General features: G+C 39.8%; 1 protein-coding gene across 1 annotated transcript in view; it reads left to right on the forward strand.

The window, feature by feature from the left end:
• Positions 1-19,558, forward strand: part of LOC140478827 (GPI mannosyltransferase 4-like) — a 28,383-nt gene extending 8,825 nt beyond the window's left edge. Inside the window, exons 2-3 of the mRNA XM_072572275.1 lie at positions 3,929-4,058; positions 17,743-19,558. Coding sequence (XP_072428376.1) covers positions 3,941-4,058; positions 17,743-19,388 — 1,764 coding nt within the window. The 5' untranslated portion in view covers positions 3,929-3,940 and the 3' untranslated portion in view covers positions 19,389-19,558. The remainder of the gene's footprint in view (positions 1-3,928; positions 4,059-17,742) is intronic.
• Positions 19,559-22,481: the final 2,923 nt, after the last annotated feature.

Raw genomic sequence — 22,481 nt, forward strand, 5'->3', positions numbered from 1 at the left:
GTGATTGAATGACAAAGCAGACTCAAATGGGCTGAATGGCCTAATTTCTGCTCCTATGTCTTTTGGTCCTATCCTGGGGGTTACTGTTGACCGTAAAATTAACTGGCGTGTAAGATCAGGGCCCTTCTTCCTCCAATAATGGACAGTGTCAGCAGTACACACATATGCATTGCAATAACTTATTTAGACTCCTTCAATTTTAATCTTCCAAACCAGCATCCTTTACCATCTAGAAGAAGAGTGGAATACTCATAGAAACACCTCCACCTCCAAGTTCCTGTCTACACCACATAAAACTGTGACTTAGAAGAGTATTACTGTTCTTTCACTGTCACAAATCAAAATCCTAGAAATCCCTCTCTGACAGTATCTGCACAATGGGCTGCAAAAGCTAGAGAAGCTTCAGAAAGGACTTCAATTTCTGTATGTTCATTTCTATCAATGATGATTTTTAATAATTTTGTGGTTGAAGTTATATCATGGCCACATACCGCACATGCAATACCTGTTGATGCAAGGAACCTTCCTCTTCAGTGGCCACCTCCCAGTGACTGCCAAGCTTCATTTAGGGTTGCTGTGCTGCTTCTGTCCATCAGTGTGCCCTACAGACATGATCTTAGCTATGTGACAAATCCAATGAAAGTGAAAGGAACAACAAATACCTAGCATTGTCCACAAAAGCAAGTGTGCTAAACACCTTCTTAACTATCCTGTCTACCTGTGACGCAAATTTCAAGTACCCCTAGGTTTTTCTGTTCTACAACACTACATAGGGCCCTACCATTAGTTGTGTAAGTCCTGCCCTTGTTTTACCAAAATACAACACCTCGTATTTATCCAAATTAACCTCCATTTGCCACTCTTCAGCCCATTGACCCAATTGATCAAGATCTCTTAGATAATCTTAGATTGGTTTCTTCACTACCCACTATACCACCAATTTAAGTGTCATAGGCAAACACTTCTACACTTCCTCTCCCAGAGATGTTAGAAAATACAAGGAATTTGTGGGAATCAACAACACCCAGACCAATTCCACAGTAATGCAGCAACAACTTAAACTCACATCATATCTTTAATGTAACTGAATGCTTCAAAGTGAAACAAGCAGCAAATCAATGGAGGTAGCATCAGTACAAGTAATTAAAAACTTGGGGAAATGTTGGTTTTAAGGAGCAAATTACAGTACGAGAGAGAGGGTTAGGAGCAAATTCCAGGGCATAATGCTGAAAGGCTGTCTTAGAGTGTAGTGGAGGTGAGGAATTCACAAAAAGCTAGGGTGAGAAGAATCAAATTTCTCAGATGGTTGTTAGGCCAGCGGAGATCACCAGAGTAAGGTTTGGGAATGGCCACAGAAGTATTTGAAAACTATAATGCGATTTTGTTTAGACTGGAGTCTTGCTAGTTCAACAAGCATAGAGGTGATAGTGACTGGGACTTGATGCAAATTAAGGTACAGGGAGCAGCATTTGGGATTGGAAGTTAATGTAGAAAATGGGTAATTGCCCAGGAAATTAACAGAATCATCAAACTCTAGATAACACAACATGGAGGATTGTCAACGATAACTGAATGGAGACAGGAAATATTACAGAGGAGCAAGTAGGGAATCTGTGAAATGGAATCTGTGGAGCCAGAGGCGCAGCTCATAGCAAAATAGGATACCAGTGTTACAAACAATCTGACTCAGCATAACATGGTTGCCATGGAGTGATTTGAGCTGACAGTGAGGATAAGCAGCCTAGCAAGGAATGGACAATGGCTTCCAGCTTCTGAATGTTTAATTGATGGACATTTTAGTTTTGCAGAACAGGATGTCAGTAAAGTAGGCTAAAGTGAAATGAATGACCAATTATGGGACAACTGATGTGAAGGACAGTGAGAAGATGAATGTTGGGGAAGTGAAGTCTAAGCATAGGGATGCAAAAAACATAAAGGGCACCTTAGAATCTTTCACAGCACATCAGAATATATTAATCTCCTAACATAACGACAGTGGTAAGTGACCAGTTCCTGGGTTGGCAAACTATGGATCAAAGATTCTTGTGGAACTGCCAACCTTGACTGAAGAAACCTTTTTTCTCATCAATTTTAGAAAGTAGTTAACTACTTGTGTTTCTAATTTTTGACATCAGATATCAAAAAAAAAATATCCTTCGTGCGAACAGCATAACTTATGAAACATTTAATCAACAAAAAATGAAATTCTACCAAAACCTTGCTTGGATCAAATGTCATAACTAGTTCGAGTTGCATTGTTTAGTCAAGCAACCTGATGTTATGCATTATCATAATAAGGACTTATGCACTGCCTGCTCACTGATCATGTGAATTACTCACAGATGCTGAAGGTAACTAAATGCTTGCTTTTTTAAAAAATAAAAACACCCAATCCATTACATTTTTGTAAAAACCTTAATATATTGTATGGAATAGGCCATTCTGCCCTTTGAGCCTGCACCACCATTCAATATGATCATGGCTGATCATCCTTAATCAGTATCCTGTTCCTGTCTTATCTCCATAACCCTTGATTCCACTATCCTTGAGAGCTCTATCCAACTCTTTCTTAAATGAATCCAGAGACTGGGCCTCCACTGACATCTGGGGCAGAGCATTCCACACAGCCACCACTCTCTGGATGAAGAACTTTCTCCTCATCTCTGTCCTAAATGGTCTACCCCGTATTTTTAAGCTGTGTCCTCTGGTTCGGCACTCACCCATCAGCGGAAACATGTTTCCTGCCTCCAGAGTGTCCAATTCTTTAATAATCTTATATGTCTCAATCAGATCCCCTCTCAGTCTTCTAATCTCAAGAGCATACAAGCCCAGTCGCTCCAGTCTTTCAGCGTAAGGTAGTCCCACCATTCCAAGAATTGACCTCGTGAACGTACGCTGCACTCCCTCAATAGCCAGAATGTCTTTCCTCAAACTTGGAGACCAGAACTGCACACAATACTCCAGATATGGTCTCACCAGGGCCCCGTAGAGCTGTAGAAGAACCTCTTTGCTTCTATACTCAGTCCCTCTTGTTATGAAGGCCAGCATGTTATTAGCCTTCTTCACTACCTGCTGTACCTGCATGCTTACCTTCATTGACTGGTGTACAAGAACACCCAGATCTCTTTGTACTGCCCCTTTACCTAAATTGATTCCATTTAGGTAGTAATCTGCCTTCCTGTTCTTGCCACCAAAGTGGATAACCATACATTTATCCACATTAAACTGCATCTGCCATGCATCTGACCACTCACCTAACATGACCAGGTCACCCTGTAATCTCCTAACATCCTGTTGATAATCAAATGTCCGCTAGCCATAGTCCCTGTTTTCATGTCACCTACAAATTTTATTTTTAATATATTGAAAGGGAATAGTTTCCAAATACTACCTGCCTAGACCTATTTATGTCATTCTAGCCCCAAAACATCCACTAATTATTACTTGGTTTGCTGCTTTGCAGTCACCACTTTTACACAATCCTGTGTAAACCTTTATATGGTATAATTTTTCCAGACTTGAGCAATAAACACTATAAAGTTGGCAAAATTTAACATAGATAATTTAATTCAATTTATAGAACTCTATGGAAAGGAAATATATATATAATGGTTTCCAAATTTGAGAGGATATTAAGACTTTTTGCAATGATATTGGTTAAGCTCTGCATAGACTATAATTAGTATATTAACTGTTCTATTTTTCATAATCAGCTATTGATTACCACATTAACTTACACTGTGTCAACTTGTTAGTGCTTCCGAGACATAATCACAAGTCACTCTTACAGTTGGCAGTAATTAGTAGCCACAGATTTTACAGTATGTATCAAATTTATTTGTTATAAAATATTTTACTTTTTAATGTCTTTTGCTATGCATCTGTTTTACCATCAAAGAACTGAAATATATATTTTTTGCAATTCTAGTGCATCTTCTAAATGGCACTCTCAATAGTATGGTTGGCACTTGCATTATTCAGGATACTGTGGTGCCTGGCTCCACAAACTGGCTATATACATCCTGATGAATTTTTTCAGTCACCTGAGGTCATGGCAGGTAAGAAAATCTGATAATTTTTAAAAATCTGTTTTCTACAAATCCAGGAGGATAAACAAAGTCAAATCTCAGTGCAATGGGAAGGACTAGGATCTGGAGTTCCATATAGTAGGTGTTAAGCAAAATGCATTTAACTCAGCTGAAATGAGTCCAAAATTGAACTAGTGACCCTAAACATGCCACATTTTATTTGCTTCATTTCACAGGCCTTAACACCATTGACTGCCAAAGACATCCTACAGGATTATAAATATGTTTTTATGAATCTTGGATGTCTTTATGGGGATTATCATCTTGAAGTGGATAAGTATGTAAGACCAACATGGCAAACTATAGAGGAAGCTTGCAGCTACCCTCACGTTCACATTTAGACTGATAGTCATGTTATAAAGTTGAAGGCGTATACTGTACCTTTAAGAGAGTGAATGCTGTTCTGAACTGAGAGCTGACAAGCACCTGTGATGACTAGATAGCAGTCTCAGAGTGTACTGGAAAATTGAAAATATGTAACATTTGGCTGTGAAATGGATACCTGTGTTGGTTGCTGTTCTGACAACAATTCGAATTTAATTAATCAGTTTAAATTATGCCCAAGGAGACTAAAACCCAATCAAGTTTGAATTTATTGTTTTTCCACCATCAAACCAATGAGATGGTCTGATGTTGGAGATATAAAAAAAGGCAGGCATTTTGAAAATCAGACAGAGCAACTGTTATCGACACAGATCCAAGAAATTAGTTTCTATCAAAATTACTCCCTATCAAAGGTACCTTTCCATATGAAACATCTTTGCAGTAAAAAGAAAGAAGATGACCCAGGGAGATCTTCAGCCAGAAGAAGACAGACACCGAAGGCGACAGCCGCTACATGGTTTGAAATTAAGTTGATATAATTTTAATAAATGTTTTATTGGAACAGTACATTGTCATAGAGTTGGAGGCATATAATAAGCACTTAAGAGAAAGGGGGCTTAGAGTTGTGAATCGTTGTTTTTTAATGTTCAGTTTTAGAGTTATAGAATTACATTGATGTTATTTTCTTTCAATAGTGGAATTTGGGGAGTTCTCTGTCACTCATATTTTAACAGATTACAAGGCGAGGTGAACTTTTCTGGGTGTTTTGTTTAATTAACAGAAGGGTTCACCACTGTATCGTAACAGTCAAGTTGGAAGATATGGAAAAAAATTAACCAGTGATGAAATTCACAATTACCAAAGATTTAAATTAGCAGCATGGTGACAGTAAAAAAAAAATTGGACAACACAGAGTATGTGCAGTTCTAAAGGGTCTCTACAAAGCTTTGAAGAGGTCTCATTACCTAATGGCAACCATTAAAGAAATCTTGCCACAGCTTGCCATGCCAGAAGTCTTTACCACCCTCAAGCAAAAGGATAGTTACTAGGAAGTGAAGCTGGATGAAAGCAGTTTTCTAACTACCTCTACTATTCAGGAGATGGCTATGCATGTTGTTTGGCATTTCCAGTATTCCAGAAGAGTGTTACTGCAAACAGCACAAAATATTCAATGATCTTCGCAGAGAAAAAGCTATTGTGGATGACCTGGTGGTCTGTGGATGTGGAGGCACAATGAAAGAGCATATCACCGAACACAATCATAATCTAGTATGACAGCTAGACAGAATCTGATGCTGAACAAGAAAATTATGCAACTAAACATGCCTGAAATCAAGTACTTAGGTCATGTACTAACAAAAAAAAATGACTTCAGCTGGATCCTGGTCCAAAAGATGTGAAAGCAATGAATTTGAACTGTATAGAAAATTTCTTGCTTAATCTGTCAGTATTTCTAAGCTCATTGCGAAGGACTTGCATTGATATTGGGGTACAGAACAAGAAGCAGCATTCACTACAATTAAATGAGTTGCAACAATGCCAGTGCTGAGGTAATACAATACCCTGATGAAGTCATCTTGCAGTTTGATGCTTGTGGGTCCGGATTTGCAGCAATTCTAATGCAGCAAGGACAATAAATCAGTTGCATTTGTACCAATTTTTTTTTAATGCAAACTACTTGGTGGTATACTCAGATTGAACTTTTTAGATCAGGCCCATTTGGGAGAAACAAAGTTACAGTGCAGTCCAATAACATGAACTTAAAGGCATCTTCCTCGGGGGATCCAAGATGGCGGTGACCTAACAAGTCTGAGTCTACAGTGCTCCTCCCAAGACTTGGGCAAAGTGGGTCACCCACCCCCACCATACTCACCAAATCATTTAAAATAGCTGTGTAATTTAATTAGTTGTTTAGTGTTGAATTTAAACAATTTAATCTTCATTAAAATGACTAAAGGGAAGGGAGCCCGCAGCTCTCAGCAAGCAGGAACCCCTCCCCCACCCTCTCCAGCTACAGCAGAGGCGACCGCAGCCAACCCGGGGGACTTACCTACGGTGGCGAGCCTTGTGGAAATCATCTCCAAACTGGATGCGAAGATCGACGCTTTCATTGAAGAATCCCGAAGTCGATGGGACTCACTCTCGGCAGCGCTGCAAAAGCACGACCGAGACGTTAAAGAAATCGAGCGCCGATTCGGAGGGGCGGAGTTAAAGGCCGCGATCGGGTGTGGATCGGGTCCGGACTCTCGAACAGCGAGTCCGGACCTTAGAGAATCATATTGATGACCTCGCTAATCGAGGTCGTCGAAAAAAATATTCGTTTGCTGGGCCTTCCCGAATGGGAAGAGGAAGGCCAGCTTACAGCGTTTCTCGAACAGTGGCTGCCACAGCTTTTAAATCTGGAAGCTGGATCAGGCCAGGTAAGGGTAGAATGGGCCTACCGGGTCACAATACGTGGGCCCAGCTCGGACCAGTGTCCCTGCCCGGTCCTGTTCCGGCTGCAGAGCTATAGGGAGAGGCAGATACTCCTAGAAGCCTCTAGAAATCTTGGAAAAGATTCCCAAGCCATGATCTATAAAGGATCCAAGATCATGTTATTCCAGGACTTTTCCCCAGATCTGGTCCGAAAGAGGAAGGCATTCGATGAGGCGAAGAAGCGTTTAAGGGACTTAAATATTCAGTACTCCTTACGCTACCCAGCGACGCTACGCTTTAACCATGAAGGGTCCATGTATAACTTCGGATCACCAGAAAAGGCTAAGGAACTTTTGGACTCTCTTAGATAAATTGTAAGAGACAATGGATGTTGGTTTGCCTTTCCCCCACTCCAGTTTATATCCCCCCACCTTTTTCTTTTTTCTTACCTTACTGTTTAATATTATCTTGGGGGGTGTGGGGAGAGGGATTTATTTATTTGTTCTCTATTTAACGATTTTCTCCCCCCCCCTTGGGGGTGTTTTTTTAAATTATTCTATGTATGTATGTGTGTATATATATATATATATATATATGTGTGTGTGTGTTGGGCGGCACGGTGGCACAGTGGTCAGCACTGCTGCCTCACAGCGCCAGAGACCCGGGTTCAATTCCCGCTTCAGGCGACTAACTGTGTGGAGTTTGCACGTCCTCCCCGTGTCTGCGTGGGTTTCCTCCGGGTGCTCCGGGTTTCCTCCCACAGTCCAAAGATGTGCAGGTCAGGTGAATTGGCCATGCTAAATTGCCCGTAGTATTAGGTAAGGGATAAATTAGGTACGGCTAGCAACCCATCAATGATGTGGGAGACTATCAAAGCTTACACGCGAGGTTTGATCATCTCCTACTCAGCGACCCAGAAAAAATTAAAGGGAGAACAACAGCGTCTGCTCGAAGCTTGCTTAAAAGCAGCTGAAACTGCATATGCTGATAGACCTTCTATTAGTAAATTGCAAAGGATTACGGCCCTTAGGACAGCTCTATACACTACGCTTACCCAAACGGCTAAGAGGGAAATATTATTTGCAAAACAAAGGTTATATGAATTTGGCGACAAACCGGGTAGATACTTAGCATTTCTTGCAAAGAAAATAAAGGCCCCTCAAACTATCACGTCTATCAAGGAAAGTACGAGTATTTTGACTCATGATCATAAAAAAGATTAATGCAATTTTTAGAAAATTTTATTCTGATTTATATAAATTGCAGGATTGTGAAGACAGGACTAGGAGGATGCAATCATTTTTAAAAAATTTGACCTTTCTGGGTTTAACTCCGGAATAGGTATCGGTCTTAAATGCTACCCTAACAGTCCAAGAAATACTTGACGCAATCAGGCAACTTCAGAGCGGTAAGGCACCGGGCCCAGATGGTTTTCAAGCTGAATTCTATAAAGAATTTACAGAAATATTGGCTGGTCCACTTATGGACATGTATAACTATGCATATAGTCAGGGCTGTCTCCCGCCTTCGCTGAAAGAGGCAAATATCTCTCTTATCCTTATCCTTAAAAAAGGAAAGGATCCAGAAGATTGTACATTATACAGACCAATATCCTTGCTAAATGTAGATTTTAAAATCCTTTCTAAAACGTTAGCATTGAGACCAGAAAGGGTACTGCCACATATCATAAAGGAGGATCAGACGGGGTTTATTAAGGGCCGTAGATCATCCAATAATATTAGAAGGGTTTTGGATATGATTCAAGCCTGCCATCAGGGAAAGATACCAGGAGTAGCAGTTTCATTAGACGCAGAAAAGACATTTGATAGGGTTGAATGGTCATATTTGTTTTACACATTGGAAAGGTTTGGCATTGGAAAGGTGTTTACCAAATGGGTCTTAACATTGTATAGTGATCCCAAAGCAGTTGTGGTTACCAATGGATTAGGTTCGGATAGCTTCAGTGTGGGTAGGGGCTGCTGTCAGAGATGTCCTCTCTCGCCATTGTTATTTACGCTAATAATTGAACCACTAGCAGAAGCCATACGGGCTGATCCTAATATAACGGCCCTGAGGATTGGTACAGGTAAACATAAAATTACCCTGTATGCAGATGATGTTCTTCTATTCCCCAGTAATCCTCTGATGTCCGTACCTGCTTAATTCAAGTTATTAATACATTTAGCGCATTCTCAGGCTATAAAATTAATTTCTCAAAATTGGAGGCTATACCAATGGGTGGCCTTGCTATGATACCCCACTTAGTGGACGGATCCCATTTTCCCTTTCGTTGGTCCCTGGAGGGTTTCTTATATTTCGGCATTTTATTATCCCAGTATTTGGTCAGTTATATAAGGCTAACTTTGTGCAGGATCTCCAGCGATGGGGAGACCTTCCAATTTCCTGGCTGGGTAGAATAGCACTAATTAAAATGAATGTCCTGCCCCGTCTCCTATACCCTATGAGAATGCTTCCGGTGATGCTGCCGAGGCTGGCACTCCATAAATTATATGGCTGGTTGGGTTCCTTTATCTGGAATCATAGACAGCCCCTCATTAAGCTGAAGAAGCTACAGCTTCCACAGGCAGGGGGAGGGTTGGACTTCCCAGATTTTAGGAAATATCAGTTAAGTTCCTTATTAAGTTACATAGCTGATTGGGTCTTGTTTGACCCACAATCAATCTGGCTGGACGTCGAGGCTTCTCAAGTAAAATGCCCACTTATTAACCTTTTATTTTCAGACAAGAGGAAAATCATTACAGATCACTGTAAAAACCCTATAATACTAAATACAATTAAAGCTTGGAATATAATGCGGCAAAATGAGGGCAACTCATGTAAAACATCCCCCTATGCGCCGATAGTGGGACCATGGGGATTCCAACAGGGGTTTACAGACGCCACTTTTAAACTCTGGAGATCCAGGGGTATCTCATGTCTAGGGGACCTATTTAAAGATGGGGTCCTGATGTCTTTTGAACAGCTGCGTCAGAAATTCGGATTACCTAATGGAGACCTCTATCGATACTTCCAAATTCGAGACTATATACAGAAGTAGACTACGTTATTAGATAGTCTTTATAAATCAGATAGAGAATGTAGAGTACTACGACCAATGGCGGTATCTTCCATCAATACTATTTATCATTTACTACATGATGAAGTATCGGGAGATATGGACAATCTGCTTCAAACATGGGGTCAGGAATTGGGACTAGAAATCTCTACAGAAACGTGGAATGACATTTGGGAAAATGCCAGAAGAATCACCATCTGTAACAGAACTCAGGTTAACCAGCTGAAGATATTTCATAGGGCCCATATAGCACCGGATCGATTGGCAAAATTTAAGGCAGGGGCATCTCCAATGTGTCCCAAATGTAAAATAGAGGTGGGCACTCTTGTACATTGTCTATGGACCTCTCATAAGTTCCGTAGATACTGGACTAAAGCAGCAAGTGCCCTGACAGAAATTTTAGGAACGGAAATTAAAGTGGATCCCGTATCTCTCCTTTTGGGCTTTTCGAACTTATCCTCCCTGGACATGCATGGGAAGAGACTATTTTCTATTCTCTCTTTCTGTGCAAGGAAAAATATTTTGGTAAACTGGGTGGCTGAGGGCCGCCCGGACTTTCAAATTGGCACAGATTAATTATTCCCCTTGACTTCCTTACAAATATGGTGCACCGAAAGACCAAATTATTTTATAAAATATGGCAGCTCTTCTTGAATTATATGAATACAGATATTTTGGTTATCCTAACAAGGGCTTTTATGTAATTGAGATTACGAACTTGGCTGGTCCGGGACCCCTTGGGAGAGGAATCCCTCACGAATATGGGTTTTGTTACATTTGATGTTAACACATTCCGAGCATGTATCTCACTACCCAACTTCTATGTTATCCGCTGTTTTTTTTTCTCTTTCTCTTATTTGAATAATGTAAGAGACTTAAATATACACTCTGGTTAGTTGTAGGTTAGATTAGTAGTTTTGTTTATTTTTCTCGGTATTTTTCTTTTGTTAAATTTTGGTTATTATATATTTAAGATTTAATTGTATATCAATGTTTGTACTTGAGAGTTTTGTTTATTTTTGTAAACTTGTAAAAATGTTAAATTTCCAATAAAAATATCTAAAAAAAAGCATCTTCCTCAAACTGCTTCTATCTGATCCAAAGTGTCTGCAAGGAGAGTTACTTCATTTTCAAAGATATCCTCTGGATATGACATGCAAGCAAGAGAAACAAATGGACATTGCTGGCATGCAGTAAAGAAAGTTAAGGATGCAAAGATAGAATATGATATTCTCCAGAGGCAATGAGAAACAACAGCTCAACAAATTCTAAGCATCATCAAACCAGGAGAGACATTAAATCTCAAAAACGAGCAGCTTGCTCAAATCAAGCAAACTACACAAGATGCAACTCTAAGTGCTACAGTAATTAGTGATGTAAGCTCGGCCTGAAGGCATCAAGGTCTCACCTGGTACTTGGGGGGGGGGGAATATGGGCATACAGAGATGATGTGATAACACAAGATAGCATCTTAAACAAAGGAAGTTATTATCCCTGAAGAGATTTTAAAAAGTGATGCTAAAGCACAATGATAAAGCCATCAAGGAATTGAGTCTAGTGTGAAAAGTCAGGATAAATTCTCTACTGGCCAAACAATATGAGCAATGAGACTATGGGGCCACATCAGCCAGTGCAATTCTTGTAATGAATATCAGGCTAAGCAAGCTAAAGAATTGTTTATGGCTTATGACATCCCAGACTGACCATGGGTGAGGATGACAGCAGACTTCTTCACTCTCATAGGACCAGATTATCTTGTCAACATTGACTACTATTCTGACTACTAGGAGTTAGATCAACTGATGTCAATGACTACCAGTGAAAGTCTAGAATGCATGAAAGTACACTTCATTTGTTACAGCAAGTGATGTTAAGTAATAATGGCCCCCAATTCACCAGTGAAGAATTCAGATGCATCAGAAAAGGATCTGGAAATTCAACACCATATATGATCTCCATATTATTCCCAGTTAAATGGGAAGGTCAAAGTGGCAGTTAAGCTTGTCAAAGGGACCATAAAGAAATTGAGTATATCCAATCAATCCTTAAAGGACCTCCCAAGATGGCAGCACTGGCAAGGGAGGCAGAACATATTCCAAAGGTGACAGTATGTGGCGACAGTTGAAGCTTTTCACTGTATTTTACTGTGTTGTTCATTGTAGGTTACACATAACAATAAATCATCATTCATTCAAAGAGAACTGCAGCTACTTCAGGTATGTAAAATAGTCCAGTCCAAAGAGCAATGACCAATGTCAGACTGCACCCAAACTACTGTTCCAAAAGTGAAAAAACAGTGGAAGCCAGAAATAGTAACAGGTGTGAGTGACAAAAATCACTTTTACCTTGATAAAACTCTCCAGTCATACCAGGGCTCAGCACGGGATAACTAGAGTACAAATGATTGCACTCACAACAAAAGTCTGCCGACATGGCATCTTGGAATCTGTGTTGTGCAATTGTCACCTCAATTGTATGCATGAACATTGGACTGCAGGCACCTACATTCAATTTGAGAATCCATTCCTTGAATCAGGAATAAGTGATCTTACCACCTGCATAGAATATGGAACAAACATCAGTCCTAGATGTCCACTGTTTACCAACAACAGTTACCATGGCAATAACACTTACCACGGCAATGGATCTCCCAAGACTTAGAACTTGGGAATGATCGATACCAGAGGTACAGCCAACAAAAAGACAAACATTGTACCATTAGAAGAATGGCATGATTCAAAGAATTTGCATGTAAAAGATATGGTCAAACTAGAAGTGGAACTGGCTAGAGTTAATGCACAGTTTTGAATGATGATTTTCTTTATGATTATGTATATTGGGTAACTTGTGTTACTTGTATCTGCAATGATATTGCATCCATTTCTGTTTGTTTTCATGAAAAAGCAACTGTTTGGAGAAATATTTCTGTACTGATTTGCTTATTATAGTCATGCAAATTTTTCCTCTGCTATAAACGTCTTTGTGTGCAATCTGTGGCAGCCATTAGGCACATATTACTCGAAACACTCCCACTCTGTCCTCCACTTTACCAAAGGTAGCTGAGGCATCAGGCAGCCCTCCTGCCCTTAGGCTCATTGAGATGCTTGAATGGTCAATAGCCACTGAAGAACATCATTCCAACTTTACCACAATAATACAACTGGTTGGGAAAGGTGGAAGGAAGACAATCAATGTGATTATTTTATTCAATAGGGTAAAAAAGTCATCAAATAATAGAGATGTACAGCACGGAAACAGATCCTTTGGTCCAATTCGTCCATGTCAACCAGATATCCCAACCTAACCTAGTCCCACTTGCCAGCACCCGGCCCCATCCCTCCAAAACCCTCCTATTCATACATGCATCCAGATGCCATTTAACTGTTGCAATTGTACTAGCCTCCAGCACTTCCTCTTGCAGCTCATTCCATACATGTACCGCCCTCTGCATGAAAAAGTTGCCCTTTAGGTTTCTTTTATATCTTTTCCCTCTCACCCTAGACCTATGCCCTCTAGTTCTGGACTCCCCCACCCCAGGAAAGAGACTTTGTCTATTTATCCTATCCATGTCCCCTCAGCCTCCGACACTCCAGGGAAAATAGCCCCAACCGATTCAACCTTTCCCAATAGCTCAAATCCTCCAACCCTGGCAATATCCTTGTAAATCTTTTCTGAACCCTTTCAAGTTTCACAACATCCTTCCGATAGAAAGGAGACCAGAATTGCATGCAGTATTCCAAAAGTGGCCTAACCAATGTCGTGTACAGCCGCAACATGACATCCCAACTCCTGTACTCAATACTCTGACCAACAAAGGAAAGCATACCAAATGCCTTCTTCACTTTCTTATCTACTTGTGACTCTACTTTCAAGGAGCCATGAACCTGCACTCCAAGGTCTCTTGCTAAGATTTGCTTTCTCAAAATGCAGCACCTCCCATTTATCTAAATTAAACTCCATCTGCCACTCCTCAGCCCATTGGCCCATCTGATCAAGATCCCATTGTAATCTGAGGTAACTTTCTTCGCTGTCCACTCCACCTCCAATTTTGGTGTCATCTGCAAACTTAATAACTATACCTCTTATGCTCACACCCAAGTCATTTATATAAATGATGAAAAGTAGTGGACCGAGCATCGATCCTCGTGGCACTCCACTGGTCACAGGCCTCCAGTCTGAAAAACAACCCTTCACCACCCACCTCTATCTTCTACGTTCCAAACAGTTCTGTATTCAAATGGCTCGTTCTCCATATAATCCATGAGCTCTAGTCTTGCTAACCAGTCTCCCATGGGGAACCTTGACGAACGCCTTACTGAAGTCCATACAGATCATGTCCACTGCTCTGCCCTCATCAATCCTCTTTGTTACTTCTTCAAAAAATTCAATCGTTTGTGAGACATGATTTCCCACACACAAAGCCATGTTGACTAGATTTCTGATGAAGGGCTTTTGCCCAAAATGTCGATTTTCCTGGTCCTCGGATGCTGCCTAACCTGCTGTGCTTTTCCAGTACCACTCTAATCTATCCCTAATCAGTCCTTGCCTTTCCAACTACATGTAACTCCTCTCCCTCAGGATTCTCTCGAACAACTTGCCTACCACAGATGTCAGGCTCACCGTCCACAGTTCCTTGACTTTACCACCTTTCCAAAATAATGGGACCATGTTAGCCAACGTCCAGTCTTCTAGCACCTCATCTGTGACAATTGATGATACAAATACCTCAGCCAGGGGCCCAGCAATAACTTTCCTAGCTTCCCACAGAGTTCTGGGGTACACCTGATCAGGTCCTGGGGATTTATCCACTATTATGTGTTTCAAGACATTGAGAACCTACTCCTCTGTAATATGGACATTTTTCAAGATGGCACCATCTATTTCCCTACATTCTATATCTTTAATGTCTTTTTCCACAGTAAAGACTGATGCAAAATGCTTGTTTCCTATCTCCCCTGAGGCTCCACACAAAGGCCGCCTTGCTGATCTTTGAGGGACCCTATTCTTTACCTAGTTACCCTTTTGTCCTTAATGTATTTGTAAAAACCCTTTCAATTATCCTTAACCCTATTTCATGTCCTTTTTGCCTTCCTAATTTCCCTCTGAAGTATACTCCTACTGCCTTTATACTCTTCTAAGGATTCACTCGATCTTCTGTTTATACCTGACATATGGTTCTTTCTTTTAGTTAACCAAAACTTTAATTTCTCTTGTAAACCAGCATTCCCTATTCCCTTTCACCCTAACAGGAATATACTTTCTCTGGACTCTCGTTATCTCATTTCAGAAGGCTTCCCATTTTCCAAGCCGTCCCTTTACCTGCAAACATTTGCCCCCATACAGCTTTTGAAAGTTCTTGCCTAGTACCATCAAAATGATCCTTCCTCCAGTTTAGAACTTCAACTTTTAGAATTGGTCTATCCTTTTCCATCACTATTTTAAAACCAATAGAATTATGATTGCTGGCCCCAAATTGCTCCCTCACTGACACCTCAGTCATCTGCTCTGCCTTATTTTCCGAGAGTAGGTCATGTTTTGCACCTTCTCTGGTAGGTACATCCACATACTAAATCAGAAAATTTTCTTGTACACGCTTTAACAAATTCCTCTCCATCCAAAACCTTAACACTATGGTAGTCCCAGTCTATATTTGGAAAGTTAAAAACCTCTACCATAACCACCCTATTATCAGTACAGATAACTGACATCTCCTTAGAAAGTTGTTTCTCAATTTCCCACTGACTATTAGGGGGTCATTAATACAATCGCAGTAAAAGTGATCATTCCTTTCTTATTTCTCAGTTCCACCCAAATAACCTCCTCGGTTGGATTTCCGAGACTGTCCTCCCTCAGTACAGCTGTAATGCTATCCCTTATCAAAAACGCCACTCCCACTCCTCTCTTGCCTTCCTTTCTGTCAGTCCTGTAGCAGTTGTATTCTGGAACATTAAGCTGCCAGTCCTGTCCATCCCTGAGCCACGTTTCTGTAATTGCTATGATATCCCAATCCCATGTTCCTAACCATGTCCTGAGTTCATCTGCCTTCCCTGTTAGGCCCTCTGCATTTAAATAAATGCAATTTAATTTATCAGTCCTACTTTGTTCTCCACTTTGCCTCTGCCTGCCCTGACTGTTTGACTTGCTTCTTTTCTCAACTGTCAGTCTCAGACTGATCTCTTTCCTCACTTTCTACCTGGGTCCCACCACCCCCCCCATCTTACTAGTCTAAATCCTCCTGAGCAGCTCTCGCAAATCTCCTTGCCACTATATTAGTCCCTTTTAATTCAGGTGCAATCCGTCCTTCTTGCACAGGTCACGTCTACCCCAGAAGAGATTCCAATGATCCAAAAATGTGAATCCTCCCATTCACCAGCTCCTCAACCATGCATTCATCTGCTCTATCCTCCTTTTCCTACTCTCACTAGCTCGCAGCACTGGGAGTAATCCAGATTTTATTATGCTTGAGGGCCTCTATTTTAAATTCCTGCCTAACTCTCTATATTCTCCCTTCAGAATGTCATATTTTTCCCTTCCTATGTTGTTGGTTCCAATGTTCTCAATGACCTCCTGCTGATCCCTCTCCCCCTTGAGAACATTCTGTACCCTCTCTGAGACATCCTTGATACTAGCACCAAGGAGGCAACATACCATTCTTATTTTTCACTGCTGGCCACAGAAACGTCTGTCTGTGCCTCGGATTAGAGATTCCCCTAACACAATTGATCTCCTGGAACCTGATGTACCCCTCATTGCATTAGAACCTGTCTTGATACCAGAAACTTGGCTGTTCATGCTACATTCCCCTGAGAATCCTATGTTTTCCAAAATAACATGCTTGTTTGAAATGGAGATAGCCACAGAAGACTCCTGCACTGCCTGCCTATCTCTCTTACCTTTCCTGGAGCTAACCCATCTATGTGACTGTATCTGTGGCTTTCCTTCCTTCCTATAACTGCGTCCCATCCATCACACCCTCTTCCTCTTGTAAATTCTTCATTGCCTCTAACTGTCTCTCCAACCGATCCATTAGATCTGATAGATTCGTAACCAAAGGCATTTATTGCAGATATAATCCTCAGTAATATGTAAACCTCGCTAAGCTCCCAGATCCAACAAGAAGAGCGTGTCATTTTACTCGGGGCCATTTGTGCTTCTTCCAATCTACAGACCTAGAAAATTGCACCATTTTATTCCTCTACAAAACACTGTTCCAGGCTAACTTAATAATTATGGCTTATATTTTTAAGTTTAATCAAGAGACATATCTCAATAAAACATATAATCAAGAAAGAACCCACTCTACTCACTGTTGTAGACTCACAGCAAGGCTATACTTAAAACTATTCACTTGAATGTTTCTGTGCTGTGACCTCTTCCAAACAGGTTCCTCCAAGATCAGGTGTAAATTTCACTGTTTGTTAATTTTCCGAGACGCATTCCGATGTCCAGCGATACATGAATTCAACAGCAAAAGCAGTAACTGCATAGGTTCACTGCTGTGTCAGTTAGCAGTGTGGGTTTCTTCCTTTCTCTCTCCTGCACTGACCTGACCATGTGCTGCCTTTGTCTGTCCTCTTCCTTTTAAAAGTCCCATTGTTTTGACATTTTTTTCCTCCAAAGTTTCAAAACAATGCATCATCATATAAATCAGGAATTGCTGCTCCTGGGATTCGAGGAACTCACCTCCAGCACCTAAAATACCTCAAAACAGGAGCAGCCTGTTACAAGAAAGGGAGGATACAGCTTTGTTGGGGTTCCCCTGTACCCAGTTTAGGACAGTGCCACCATCCTCCTTATGAAATGTATTTTATTTCAAAAACATTTATCTTTTCTTCACAGGTGACATTTTGAACTTGAAGATCTTTCGTTCTTGGGAATTCAATACCAGCTATCCCAGCAGATCAATCCTTTTCCCGATGGCCACAACTGGCTTTTCCTTCATTGTCCTGAAAACTTTACACAATTCTGGATTATTTGGCAGTATCCTAAACAGCTACAGTTTGTTGATTTTTCCCAGATTATACCTGACATGCCTATCCTTTATATTGGACTACTCTATATACCATTTAGCCTGTCTCTGGGGAGCAGACCCTTGGCATTCTTTAATACTGCTGAGTGGGTCACATGTGATGTTGGTTTTTTACACAAGGACATTTTCAAATGTTATTGAAGGAGTTCTATTTGCATTACTACTGCTGTTTGTGGCTATGGACGTACAGCAAACAAGTGTGGCAATACATCCTAAGGAGGAGGAAAGAACGAACAATAAATATCTTATTGGGGTTGTTTTGGTCTCTGGATTTTTTAATAGGCCCACATTCATTAGTTACGCATTAATGCCAATGCTCTTGTGGCTTTCTCGTGATCAGAAAGAAAAGTTTCAATTCAACTTACGAACAATACTGAAAACATCATTTAGCATTTTTTCACCTGTAATTGTAACCAGTTTCATTTTCATTATTATTGATACACTATATTTTAATTTATTGGTTTCTGAAATTGATTGGTTTATGGAAGATAGAAATTCTATACACAAACATATCATTAATCTAAGTAAACACCTAGTTTTAACTCCACTTAATTTCATTTTGTATAACTTGGATCCAGACAACCTTTCTCTACATGGGAGGCATCCCTGGTTTACACATCTGACTGTTAATGGTTTTACAATGTTTGGTGCTCTTCACTTGTCAGCTTTTGTATCTGTTATCAGAATTATAACTCAGAAGTCTGTTGGCACAGGTAGGTGTCATGATCCAAAGAAACAGCAGCTTGAAAAGAGATTACGAATGCAGTTTCCTGTTCCCCCTCCAATTACTAAGTATTTAATTTTGGTTTATTTTGTTCCTCTAATCATCCTGTCCTTGTTCAGACATCAGGAAGCACGGTTTCTTAGCCCACTCATTATACCAGTTGTTATACATAGTGTTTTAAATTATGAGATATTGAGGGGGAAAGCTGTAATTGTTGTGTTTAACATTTTATGTTCTGTACTTTTTGGCTGTCTGCACCAGGGTGGCTTAATTCCTTGTTTGTCCTATTTAGAAAATGTTTTGCATTCAAAAGATCCCATAGCTAACCAGTCTGAGCATGATTTGATATTTTATCATACCTACATGCCTCCTAGATATCTCTTGAACATCAAATCAGACCAAGAGTGTATCAGAATCATTGACTTGGGAGGGTCTGATGTGTCTATACTCAATAACACAGTGAATGGATTGCACGACAATTTCTCAATGCACTTGACAAAATGCTTGTCCAAGCACATTGGGAATAATCAGGAAATAAATATTTACATTATTGCACCTGGCACTGTTCAAGATGATATCAAAAGCTGTGGTTTTCATTGGAAAACTGTTGCATCATTCTTCCCTCATTTAACTATGGAAGATCCACCTGATATTTCTTCTTTTCTTTCTGAAGATGGATTGAACCAGCTTAGTCTTTACATTTTCAAAGTGCACACAAAGTCAAAGATTTAGAATATTAAGATTACAGCTGATTTGTGAACTCAGTTCTGTTTTTCCAAAAAGGCCACATGCTTTTATTCCCCTCGAGACCAAATACTAATGCATTTCAGTCTTGAATACACTCAAGACTGAGCATCCACAATGCAGTGGAGAATTTCAAAGATTCACAGTATTCTGTGTAAGGGGAGGAGAGGGGTGTGGGAACAACATGTAAGCATCCAAACTATCCAGTCAACTCAGAATTTTAAAAGATTCATTGAGACCACACATCATTTTCCTAAACTCCAGAGCAACTATATTTTGAAGATGTCATTCTAGCTTCTTCTGTGATGTATTTGTAAATGCAAGTATTTATTTATATACTTACATTTACAGAAATGCTGGCTCTAGGTGACTACAAATTATTAGAGTCTTTCAGGTGATTTACAAAAGGTACCATATATGGCATTTTGTTGGTAAGAAATGTAGATCAAGTTCAATGTAGTTAGGATTAGGTATTAAAAGTACAAGAATGAGTTTTATTTATATGCTTCATTTAACATATTTAGGGTGGCACAGTGGTTCTGTGATTAGCACTGCTGCCTCACAACACCAGGGACCCAGGTTTGTTTCCAGCCTCAGCCAACTGTGTGGAGTTTGCACATTCACCCGGGTCTGCGTAGGTTTCTTCCGCGTGCTCCGGTTTCCTCCCACAATCCAAAGATGTACAGGTTAGGTGAACTGGCCATGCTAAATTGTCCAGTGTTCAGCGATGTGTAGGTTGGGTGCATTTGTCAGGGGTTAAATGTAGGGGAATGGATCTGGGTGGGTTACTCTGCAGAGGGTCGGTGTGGACTTGTTTCCACACTGAAGGGATTCTATGAACATAGTGAAACATCCTGCTGTGCTTAGCAAGAGGGTCATGAATCATAGGAATTATCAGGCCATAATTCAAAAAGCACTAAGATCTCCAACACTGGTGGAGCCTACAGAAATACAGCTCATCTCTGTGCTCTGATTACCTCAGCTCCAAAGGACTATTATGTAACCATCAAATACTAAAATTCTGTGTGGTTGAAAATAGAAATTGTGGTTTATGCATTTACTACACAGGCCCCTGTTAATTTTAGCAGATTCTGGGGAACAAAATGTGAGCACAAAAGCAGAATATTTTCTACACTTAGTTTGTAACTTTGTCATATTCTCATTAAAAAAACTAAAATATGACTTTTTGTATACAAAGCCTCTAGTAGAAATATATTAACTTAATATTAAGAAATCCAATAGTAAAATTGTTTATTTTTAACCATTTACTTTAATGTGTATCTACACCTCAGTTTCACAGCTGTTAATCTGTACACAATAAAGTACTAAAATGGTTTAAGAAATCAGGTGATGCTTCTCTTTACACTGTATTCATATTGTAGATCTAATGTCTTTTCACTGTCACATCATTTTATATAACTGTGTAGTTTTTCATAGACCAGTACATTTAACTTGTGATATGATGTGGGTCAGGTGGTAAATTTGATTAAATCATAAGTATAACAGTAACTAAGCTATATTGTCCAAACTATATTTAATATGATGAACCATCTCGATAAGCAGATACTTATCAGTACTGCTAACATCTGGTATTCAAATGTCCTTCCCAAATATTGTGCAGGGGCTACTAAGGGTGACACAGGGTTGTAACTAATCTAATAATTTTAGAAACTTATAGCAGAGAGGGAGGTCATTTGGCCCATTGTGCTACTACATGCTCTTTGAAAGAGCAATGGTGTATTGTAAGTTCCTCATCCTCAAATATTTTACTTCCCTTTCAAAAGTATTCAATAGGAACAGTTTCCATTTCAAGTACAGTAATTTAGATCTCAACTCTCTAAATAAAAAAGAAAATTATCTTGCTCTCTCTTCAAGACTTTTTCTAATGATTTTGGATTTTCTTTCACCATTTATCAAAATCTCTCATCTTAAAATCTCTTAACAGGTAACTTCTTAACCTTTGTTACAACAGTTAACCATATTTTTGTAACCCACTCATAACTCATCATTGATACATTCTAATAAATGGATTCTGTACATCTTAAATCCCTTTACGTTATTTTTTGAAGTGGATTGTCCAGAATGCATCATGACAGTCTAGCTGAAGTCCACCTAGTGATTTATAATGTTCTAGAATAATCTGTTATTTTCTTTTTCCCCGAGTTATAAACCAAAGCAATCAATTTTCTAACCACTTTATCCTACCACCTTTTAGGATTTGTCCCGCTACTCCATGGGTCACAACTTAAATTAAGTTTGTCAGCCTTGACTTATTAGGAGAGAGATTTGATGCCATCAGCAGACCTAAGCATGCTTATGTTTGAAAAAAGAGAGAAAACAAGAATAAAATAGTGATCTTACAGAAAGATTGAGAATGTTGCAGCTGTGTTTTTCTATTTACAACTATACAATTAATCTATACAGACTGGAAAATAGAAATTTCAATTTTTTTCAGACAAAATTTTGGGGTAAATAAAACATTTCAGTTAATTTCCCTGTACTGAAGTTAGTTGGTAATGAGGCTTTCTTTTTTAGGTTTTAAGGTTTATTATCAAATAAAAGAATTGAAGAGTATCTCAAACGTTTAGAGTTCACATCCTGTTAATGTGATCCCATTGTGGATAACAGCTCAAACTCTAGATTTCAGAGCTTGAGCAGCAGTTGGCATCATGCAACATACCTTCAAGGATAGCCTATTATAGATGAAGTCAGCCCACAGTTTATGCATATACAGGGAAATAGAGAATGGGTGACCATTAGCCAATCAAGGAGAAACAGGCAGATCATGCAGGAGTCCTCTGAGTGCATCTCATTTTCCAATCAATACTTACTTTAGAATTCTGATTTAAAGATCACACACCAAGTTATAGTCCGAAAGGTTTATTTGGAAGCATTGGTAATTCCAAATGAATCTTTTCAACTATAACCTGTTGTTGTGTGATTTAGTAACTTTGTCCACCCTGGTCCAACACTGGCACCTCCACATCATGGAATACTGATGTAAGTGATGGTTCATCTGCAGAGTGAAGCCAGTTAGGTCCGTGGCACCTTGGCTGACTCAGTTGTACAGAAGGCACGAGG

The sequence above is a fragment of the Chiloscyllium punctatum genome, chromosome 6 (genome assembly GCF_047496795.1).
Source record: "Chiloscyllium punctatum isolate Juve2018m chromosome 6, sChiPun1.3, whole genome shotgun sequence".
NCBI classification, from domain to species: domain Eukaryota; kingdom Metazoa; phylum Chordata; class Chondrichthyes; order Orectolobiformes; family Hemiscylliidae; genus Chiloscyllium; species Chiloscyllium punctatum.